General features: G+C 36.5%; 2 protein-coding genes across 2 annotated transcripts; both read left to right on the forward strand.

Annotated features, from left to right (window-relative positions):
• The first annotated feature begins 228 nt into the window (after nucleotides 1-228).
• Nucleotides 229-5813, forward strand: LOC125223497 (protein CROWDED NUCLEI 4). The gene is made up of 9 exons (XM_048126678.1): nucleotides 229-556; nucleotides 996-1205; nucleotides 1293-1546; nucleotides 1907-2177; nucleotides 2286-2369; nucleotides 2969-4464; nucleotides 4575-4734; nucleotides 5343-5479; nucleotides 5562-5813. Exons 1-8 carry the CDS (start codon nucleotides 335-337, stop codon nucleotides 5388-5390), a joined length of 2745 nt encoding a protein of 914 aa, XP_047982635.1. The 5' UTR covers nucleotides 229-334; the 3' UTR covers nucleotides 5391-5479; nucleotides 5562-5813.
• Nucleotides 5814-6627: 814 nt separating this feature from the next.
• On the forward strand, nucleotides 6628-9787 carry LOC125202709 (branched-chain amino acid aminotransferase 2, chloroplastic). Its single transcript, XM_048101156.1, has 10 exons — nucleotides 6628-6841; nucleotides 6958-7025; nucleotides 7199-7376; nucleotides 7462-7638; nucleotides 7732-7863; nucleotides 8149-8247; nucleotides 8673-8789; nucleotides 9157-9252; nucleotides 9369-9481; nucleotides 9582-9787. Exons 1-10 carry the CDS (start codon nucleotides 6689-6691, stop codon nucleotides 9691-9693), a joined length of 1245 nt encoding a protein of 414 aa, XP_047957113.1. The 5' UTR covers nucleotides 6628-6688; the 3' UTR covers nucleotides 9694-9787.
• The last annotated feature ends 581 nt before the right edge of the window (nucleotides 9788-10368 follow it).

Below are 10368 nucleotides of genomic sequence, written 5' to 3' on the forward strand. Positions count from 1 at the left end.
AAGTCATAGCAATTAATAAAATAGTATCCAGACAGTATCCGATACCCAATATATGTGGTGTAAATTTTGAAAAAGTTTAAAATCCGATAATCTAAATTCGAAAGTAATACTATAATCAAAGCAGTAGTAAAATTTTACAGTATTTTCGAAGATATACGACGTCGTAGGGTCAAGAATGACCAAATAAACGAATGCGAAAAGAAGAGAGTGGTGGAGTCCACACCACAGCTTTTCCATGAAGTGAAACCAAAAAGAGATCCCACTGAAGTTGAGAAAACCCCAATTCGCGCGAGACATTTTAGTGCGAGAAACAGCTACTGATCCTGATCCGTCTATGGCGACTCCGACTTCGCGGTCGGACAAATTGGCGGTGACGCCGCGGAGCGCCGTAACAATTGGAGTGACTCCGAATTCTGGTTCGTCTAGGGTTTTGAAAACCCCATTGAGCGACGAAACCATTTGGAAGCGGCTCAAAGAAGCAGGTTTTGATGAAGATTCGATTAAACGGAGAGATAAGGCGGCACTCATTGCCTATATTGCGAAATTAGAAGCCGAGGTCTCCTTCTATACCATCTTTTTTACGCTTTACTAAAATTAAGCTATTTTCGTTACGCATCATCCATGCCGATTATCATATTTTCTTGAATTTCTATAACGTGCATTTGCTATAACTGTTATTGTTGCCCTGCTGGTTCAATGTTATTCGAGAAGATTGGGATTTAGGTTTTGATTTTTACTAAAGTTATGCTATTTTAAAGAAAGGGGGTAAAATTGATGCATGATTTGAATGTTCTAACGGGCGGGATGATTTCATTAACTTCTTAGAGCCTTAGCTGTTTTTAGTAACAGCGATGTTTACCTTAAACTTTGCTGGGTATTAAGTAGCCCCGACTCGTAAAAATGACTGCGTGCAATGCTCGAAGTTAATCCATTTAGCTTTGATCATTTGTGATGTTTTAATAGTTCTGCTTGATGTTCCTTGTCCATTTGATCAGGTATATGAACACCAGCATCATATGGGCCTACTTATAATGGAAAGGAACGAATGGCATTCAAAGTATGATGAAGCTAAATCGATTGCCGACACAGCTGAGCTGAATTATAAGCGTGAACGGGCTTCCCATGTCTCCAACATGGCTGGTGCTAGAAAACAAGAAGACAGTCTCAGGAAAGCTCTCGGAATTGAGAAAGAATGCGTTAAGAATGTAGTTTCATCTTCCTCTGTTCTTGTTAGTGATCCTTTATGTGGTCTGTGAGTTATTGATGTATTTATAATTTGAAAATCTCTGTAGATCGAGAAGACCTTGCATGAAATGCGTGCTGAGTATGCAGAGGTGAAGGTGGCATCCGATAGTAAATTTGCAGAAGCAAGAAATATGGTGGAAGATGCCTTGAAGAAGTTAACAGAGGCTGAGGAGAAAAAGCGGGCTGCAGAGTCACTTGAAGCAGAAGCGACTCGGTATCATCGAACTGCTGAAAGAAAGTTGCATGAAGTTGAAGAACGTGAAGATGACTTACGGAGACGCATTGTGTCATCTAAGGCTGAGTAAGTTCTTGTTGGTAATCTTACTTCTCTTGCATGATTGCATCGAAAAAAGCTGTCTTCCCATGATTGCACTTTTTACCTTTCTTGGTTATATATTTAGATAGTTTGGTATGTAACTATGTCTACGCAGTTTTCATAGTATAATAACCAGGTATCTATTTACTGTTATCTGTAAGTATGCTAGCTTTGTTAAGGTGGTATAGGGGATGTATTCTTGGTCCATTGTTCGAACAGTCGTTTTTCTTCTCTGCATTTGGTTGGGGTTAGCCATATCTGGATGTTCTCTTGTTTTCTATATGTAGAGCATTACTTATTGCTAAAGTTACTGATGATGTCTTTTTTTCATCATTAACATTCTAGTTTTGAAGCTAAAGAGAAAGAAATTCAGCTCGAGAGGCAATCCCTATCTGAAAGGCAAAAAGTTATGCAGCAAACGCAAGAGAGGTTACTGGATGCACACGCTTTGCTGAACCAGAGAGAAGAATATGTTTTAGATAAAACCAAAGAGTTGAAGAGATTAGAGAGGGAGCTTGGTGAATTAAAGTTAAGCATTTCCCAAGAGCGTATGTCCTTAAATGAAGAAAAAATCTCTTTTGAGCTAAAAGTGAGTACCTTATCAGCAAGAGAGGAGGTTAGTTTATAACATTATTTTTCACTTTGATGTCAATAGACCATATTTTATTTTAAGCTGCATTCATGATATAACTTTAATATAAATTTCTCGTGCACTCCTGCTCAGGCTGTTATCAAAAGAGAATGTGATCTTCTCAAGAAGGAGGAAGAGGCACTTCTGATGCAAGCTAAAATTACAAGCAAAGAATCTGTAAGTTTATTCTCTTACGAGCAAATAATGACTTCTTGTGAAAATTGTTGGAACCGGAAGCTGAACATCATAATAAACAATGTCTCTTACTGTGATTCTAGTTTAACACATTAAATTTCAACATGGGTGTTGGTGGAGTATTCTAATTTTCTGTCTTTTCTAATACAAACAATAAATAAAAGTTCTGCACACAAAAGAAACGTAGCAATGATATTCTCCTTGTATTGTATGGTATGTGTATTAATATTGATCCTTCCATACATGAAACATGCTTATTTCTGCATTATATTACTTTCTAGCAATGACATTATTTTTGTGCTTATGCTTGTGTTGTTAAATGTTTGACACATGCAACTTTTTTAGAACTATTGTTTTCATCATCTATTAATTGTGGTTAGCTGTTATCATTTGTTTTTTATGTTTTTTGTTTTAGAATGAGACTGTCATGCCATACTACTTGATTCTACCATGTAGATTTTGTTTGAGCATATATCCAGAACCGAAGCAATGGAGCCAACCTAACAGTATCCTGTCCTTTATTGTTTATAGAACTAATCTTTTCTTTCTAAATCTCAATTCATGTTTGATTTAACTCTCAGGATAATAATCAACAAGTAATGTCTAATCAAGAAGCAGCTTTGGCAATAAGGAATTCTGCTTTTGAGGCAGAAGCTGAAACGAAGCGCAAGTTCTTAGAAGAGGAGATTAACACCAAGAGGCGGGCATGGGAATTAAGAGAACTTGACATCAGTCAACGTGAGGACTTCATCTCAGAAAAAGAAAGAGAGTTGGATGCTGCATCAAAGCGCCTTGAAGAAAAAGAGAAGGAAGTAGAAGAGAGATTAAGTTTAGTTGAAGAGAAACAAAAGAATCTTTGCACTCTGGAAGAAGATTTAGAAGTAAAGAAATGTTCTCTCAAACAAGAGAAGGAAGAGATCCACCAGATGAAGCTTGATCTTAAGAAGTCTTCTGATTTGCTGGAGGAGAGGAAGAAACAGATCAGTGATGCAGAGGAGAACATGGAGGCAATGAGGACTGAAAGAAATGAATTACTTGAGCTAGAATTGAGACTAAAAGAAGAGATTGATAATATTAGTGTGCAGAAACAAGAACATGAGGCTGAGGCAGACCGCTTGAAAGCAGAGAAGGCAAAATTTGAATCTGAGTGGGAGCTAATTGATGAAAAAAGGGAACAGCTTGTAAAAGAAGCAGAGCGTATTGCTGAGGAGAGGTCAAGTGTCTCCAAATTTCTGAATGATGAGCGTGAAAGCTTGAAAGCAGAAAAAGATGAATTGAGGGACCAATATAAACGTGATCTTGAGTCACTCTCCCATGACCGGGAGTCATTCATGAAACAACTTGAGAATGAACGTGCTGAGTGGTTTAGTAAGATGCAGAAAGAGCGTGATGATTTCTTGCGGGATATTGAGATGCAGAAGAAGGAGTTGAATAACTCTATTGAGAAGAGACGTGAAGAAATTGAGAATTATCTTGCAGAAAGAGCGAAGGAATTTGAGGAAGAAAAAAAGAAAGAACTTCAACATATTAATTCTCTTAAAGAACGAGTAGGGAAGGAACTTGAACACGTAAACTCTGAAATGAAGAGGCTTGACGATGAGAGAAGAGAGATAAATAGAGATCGTGAAAAGAGGGACCAAGAATGGGCTGAGCTAAATAGTTCAATAGAGGAGCTTAAGGTACAAAGAGAAAAATTGGAGAATCAAAGAGAGTTACTAAGAGCTGATAGAGAGGGCATCATTTCTCAGATTGAGACCTTGAAGGGGTTGGAGGTTTTAAAAGAAAGATTAGACTCTATTTCTGTACTTGAGATGCAATCCAACTTGCAGTCAAAGAATCAGAAAACTTCAACTAAAAGATTTGTGAGTCAACCGAATGAAATGGTTTCAGATCAAAATGGGATAGTTAATAATGGGTCTGGTAGAAAAGAGTCCGATAAGTCTTCTTCTCCCCTCTCTGCTCCTCTCTCATGGCTCAAACGATGTGCTGATACAATTCTTGAACCGAGACATAGTAACAAAAAATTTAAGAAAGAAAAGGATATGACAGATCATGGATCAGAAGATATGACTCCATGGTACTTATCATTCAAAAATACTTATTGCTGACCCATATCATTTCATGATCATTCTATCGCATACTGTTTTTTGACTAATTATTGCAATTCCTGTTTTCTCTCTTCTGCAGCTTGCCACAGAAGTACTCAAACTCATCTAAGGTCAATCATATTGTCGAACCATTTGATCAAACTCCAGTTGGCACAGAGACCACAGTCTATATTGATAAAGTTGTTACAATTGAACAAGTGACAAAATTTGACATTGAAAGGCTCACAGGAAGCAGTGAGGTAGTTTAATGCATAAATTATTTTCATCTTTATTCAAATAGAAATCCCAAGGATTATCTGTTGTTAGCTGAAGTGTGCTTCATTTAGATAATTTGCATATTCCTCCAGAAGTGCTCTTCGAAATTTTCCTCTTGCCTGTTTTGTTATTTAAAATGTATTCATAGATCTGAATTTCTAGTATGCACAGTACTCTTGCTGGATTAATGTTTAGATCACACCACATCACCGCCTATTTTTGTTTTCTTGGACCTGATAGAAACTAACCACTTATTTCTATTGTCACTCCATGGGATATGTATCCAGCAAATTACTTCAAATGATTGGAGTTGTCAAGGGTCTTGGGATATCTCAAAACTTCAGTCCTTTAAAGTAAACAAGGCATTAGTACTATTTTTTGTCTATCTACGCTAACCCTAAAATATAACACCCACGTGAGGCCGTCATTGATTAAACAAGTCATATATTACTTGCTCCATTTATTGGGCTTATTATGTTTCATTATCTGTTGGTTATTGTCAGTTATCATTAGGATTGCTATTCGATTATCTTCTACAATCATCAGTTTTACTATAGTTTGTAAGAAGCTAATTCCTAATTCACTTTTGCAGGATGCTGGAGTTGATGAGAAAGTTGATAAAAATGGTGATGTGGAGTAAGATAATAGGATAGCTTTCTACAGGGATTTGGTGAAGAAATCTTGCACTTATTTGACATATAGTTGGCGTGGAATAGTATTTCTTAGAAAGTATATGCCTCACCTATATCTTGTCATTTACTTGATTCAAGTATTCTTCTTATTTTAAAAGTTATTTTATGGTATTTTTCAGGCAAATGCATACTCTTGGTTTTGGTGATGATGTATGCAAGCTAGTAGTGCTTAGTATCCGGAATGCGACTTGTCCCATCTGTTTCATGGTGTAAATGATCCAACTAACACATCTAGTTTCGTGTAAAATGTGTGCCTATAGTGATCTTCTAGAGTGGTGTTTTTCATGACTGGTGTTCTTGATGTAAGATGTTGATCCTTGTTCCTTTTCTGTATTTTGGAGGTATTAATCATAGGTGTGTTTAATGTTTGAGTGCCGGCTTTGGATGGACTTATCTTCCGACCATAGCCTATTTTAACCCCCTAGTTTGATAATGCTCATTTTTTCAGTTTTCAATTTTCAATTTTCTTACAAGAATCTTGTATGTTTTAATATATAATGTCTAGTATTGGATGAAATAGTGAAATTGATTCAATAAACAAAAATATAATTGTGTTATAAAATGACCGAATGATTAATGGATGAGTTAAAATTGATTCAATAAACAAGAATATAATTGTGTTATAAAAATGAATTAAACTTATAATAATTATAATAACGACGATTTAATTTAATTTTATTAGTCAAATGTGGTCGATAGGCAAAACAAAATTTCGTTTACTTGCAGACTTGCATATGGTATTGTTTAAGATAAAAATACCTACCCTGTTTTTAACGTGATTTTATCAGTCAAATACTATAGCCTCATACCTACCCAATATTTTAACATAATTTTATTAGTCAAATATACCCTCACATTAAAACGCAATTAGTACATGATATCCATCCAAGAAATTGGGAATTGGAGTCGACGAAAAGTAAAATGATATTATTAAATTTTTTAAAAACAATAGACACATCATAACTTAAGAAATATATATTCCTTTTGTCGAACTTTTTTCAGTGTTTCATATACTATAATACAAACATTTCTATTTTTAGAACTGCTTTGATATTCACGTATTAGCATATTTTTGGATACTAATACATAGAGTTTGATTAGCTTTCAAAATATTCGTTAATAAAAATGATTTATAGTGAAGCAACCCTAATTATTTAGAGCAAAAAGATTTAGCAGCAAAGTGATATACGCATTTGTTGTTTGGAAGTGAGCAGTCAAAACAGAAATTAGAGGTTTGAGTGAAACAATGGAGAGCGGCGCTGCTTTTGCTGCCCTACACCCCAATCCCACCCTCCTTCTCGGCCCCGCCCGCAGCGCTATCCAGCTCCTCCCTCCTCTCACCGACAAGAAATCTCTCTCTCCCCACCTTCTTCCTCTCCAGGCAACTGCCGCATTCAATGTACTTTTTTCAATTCGCCCCTTTTCCGTCTCTGCAATCATTGCTATTCGTCTTATTTATCACCTGCTTATTTCTGTTATGCTTATCGTATTAATCATGATTCTGTGCTGCTGCAGAAGCAATCGCGCTTCGTTCCTTTCAGTAACAACAATGCCAATTCGCTTCGTGTGGCGTCGCCCGCCAGGTTTTGCTGTTGTGGAAATATATGAAGTGCCGCATTATTCGAATTTTGACTTCTTTGTTTTCGAATTCGGTTCTGATTCTAGGAATTATTCTTTTAATTTTCCACGATTGGTAGCAATTTAAGGTTTCGCTTCAGTTCTGACACTAGGATTTGGGGTTCTTTGATTTTGGCAGTGATGTTGCATTGGAATCAGCTGACATTGACTGGGACAATCTTGGTTTCGGATTGGTGCCCACTGATTATATGTATATGATGAAGTGCTCCCAAGGTGAAGCATTTTGTAATGGTGAATTGCAGAGATTTGGGAACCTTGAGTTGAGCCCGTCTGCTGGTATTTTGAATTACGGCCAGGTTAGTTTTATTGTGTGCCGTTTTTTGATTGATATGTAGCAATGTGCTTGGGTTTTGAATTTGAGTTTGTCTGCCAAATTTGTAGGGATTGTTTGAAGGCCTAAAAGCTTACAGGAAACACGATGGTAATATTTTACTATTCCGTCCTGAGGAAAATGCGATGCGGCTTAGAGAGGGTGCCGTGCGCATGTGCATGCCTGCTCCTACTGTTGATCAGTTCTTGGAGGCTGTAAAAGCCACTGTTTTAGCAAATGAAAGATGGGTAATGTTTTTATTTGAGTTTGAGAACTTGTAGTTAGTTATGCAATTGTATTGAAACATTAATAGCTCGTTCTCTATTTGTTGTCAATTTCAGATTCCTCCACCAGGAAAGGGTTCTTTATATATAAGACCATTGCTTATGGGAAGCGGAGCTGTTCTAGGTCTTGCACCGGCTCCTGAGTACACCTTTTTGGTTTATGTTTCACCCGTAGGCAACTATTTCAAGGTAGTTTGAGTTCCCTTTACATGCCTGTGCCACAAGTTCAATATATGCTTATGTTACCTTTTTGCACACGAAGGAATCTGGTTCTAACATTCACTTGTCATGTTTATGTATGATTTGGGTGTTCTTGTTTTTTTTTTATTTAATGGGCTTTGCATAACAAGGTACAATTTATAAGCTGCAAATTCTAACGTCTCAATGCTACTCTTGTTGTGGACATCCCTTTTACAAAATTTTATTTCTGGAACAACAATATATCTCACATTCGTTCCTTGTTCTACGATATAGGAAGGATTGGCACCAATAAATTTAATTGTGGAGACAGAAATGCATCGTGCAACACCTGGTGGTACCGGAGGAGTAAAGACCATCGGAAACTATGCTGCAGTAAGTGATTCTTATATTAATGTTAACTGCTTTGTAATGTAGATTTTATTTCTCCCTATATAATTTTTTTTGTTCCTTGCAAGACTTCCTCTAAGTTGTCTCTTTCCATCTTTAACAATTTACTTCTTGCTTACAGCCTTATCGCTAGTTCGAGTAAACTCATAGAGCTTTCTCTTGATTTGAAACTTCGAACATGCCAAATCAAATTATGGCTTGTTGACTTTGGTGCTTTGTCATTACTGTCTAACTGTGGTCAAGATACTCTCTTGCTTACTGTAGTTTAGCTTCTTCCTGCTTAGTGACCCTATTATCTTATCAATTACTAACTTATGGTCTTCTGTAAATACCATCCTGTATTATGATTTTGATTTTGATTTCTACCTCATGTTGACGACTATTTACATCGTCTGGACTATCACTGCTAGGTTCTACAGGCGCAGAGTGCTGCTAAAGCAAAAGGGTTTTCTGATGTACTTTATTTAGATAGTACTCACAAAAAATATTTGGAGGAAGTCTCCTCGTGCAACGTGTTTGTTGTAAAGGTATGGCATCTTCTCATCACCAACATGATTTCAGTGTGTTTCATCGATTCCCACACTGGATCAATGATATGGTGATTTTTATTCAGTATGATTTTGGTATCTTTGGCTGTTTAGCCATAGTTCTTCTTAACTTCTATTTGCGTGGATCTCCTTCTGTGATACTATTCCTTCCCAACATATGTGTAATGAGTGGCACATTTGAAAAATTAAAGTGGATCATTTGGGTCCGTCTGAAGCTAATTTCTCATATTGAACTTTCTGTTGTGATAATCTTATTATTGTTTTTTTGTTCTATCCGTCATTCTTATTTGTTCCTCGTCCATGAAAACTTAAAATCTATCCTAAAATTGAATATTTGAATCCTCAGGGTAATGTGATATCCACTCCTGCGATAAAAGGCACCATCCTACCTGGCATCACCAGGAAGAGCATACTCGATGTTGCTATTAGTCAGGGATTCCAGGTACTTTTGCTGGTTCTCAAGTTTGTCATTATGACTAATCGAGTTATAGTTTGCATCAAGTGGATCGACCAAATAAAGAGCGTACTCACTGTTATTTATGCTTTTATGATATTCAGGTTGAGGAACGTTATGTGACAGTGGACGATTTGCTTGAAGCTGATGAAGTTTTCTGCACGGGAACTGCAGTTGTTGTTTCACCTGTAGGAAGCATAACCTATCTCAATAAAAGGTATAGACTTTGTTACATTGATCAAAACTAATAGTAGTACGTTGGGAGGAAAAAAGGATGAGAAGGGGAAATGTAAAACCGCATTGTTTGGTGAATGCAGGGTGACTTACGGAGGAGTGGGGCGTGTGTCGCAGCAGCTGTATTCGGCGCTGACGAGCCTGCAGATGGGGCTGGCTGAGGATACAATGGGATGGATAGTTGAGCTCAAGTAGCCTCTCTTATCCTCTCTTGTCTTTGAATTGTAGAAACTACTTATGACTTTGGAAAAGAAGCGTCTTGTGTTGTAATTTGCTTTTCTGCTCCTAAATTTTGATTTCTTACCCATTTGTCTATTCTATGCAATAAATATATTGTTGAGGAACAGCTTGTTTAATTTTGTAGTAGGAAGTTTGAATAAGTTCAGAGTAGCCTCTATAATTTGATCATTTTCTTTCCTCTTTCCTCCCACCTCTCTCTAAAGGATACATGAAGGAGAAGAAAACTAAAAGATATCTCGATACATGCATTAGATTTTTATCCAAGTCTTAATTAAATCCTTAACTGCAAAACTTATATGAAAAAAATAAAATAAGCAAAAGTGCTAGTTGGTTAGAACTTTAGACAGGGCTGACAAATTGTGCGGATTGGGTTGCTATTGGGTCAACCCAATATCGACCCAACCTTATCGGTTCAACCCAAACAGATTCGTGTCGGATTCGTGCAGATTTCGTGTCATCCAAAAAAATATCGGTCATCTTTTAATAATAGTAAGTTACTACACAATAAAAACGCTATACGATAACGACCGACATATGATATTATATAATTAAAATTTGATATTACACAATAAAATAAGATATTATAAAATTAAAATAATTAATTTAAATAATTTTTAAATCCAAATAATA

The sequence above is a fragment of the Salvia hispanica genome, chromosome 1 (genome assembly GCF_023119035.1).
Source record: "Salvia hispanica cultivar TCC Black 2014 chromosome 1, UniMelb_Shisp_WGS_1.0, whole genome shotgun sequence".
In the NCBI taxonomy this organism is placed as follows: domain Eukaryota; kingdom Viridiplantae; phylum Streptophyta; class Magnoliopsida; order Lamiales; family Lamiaceae; genus Salvia; species Salvia hispanica.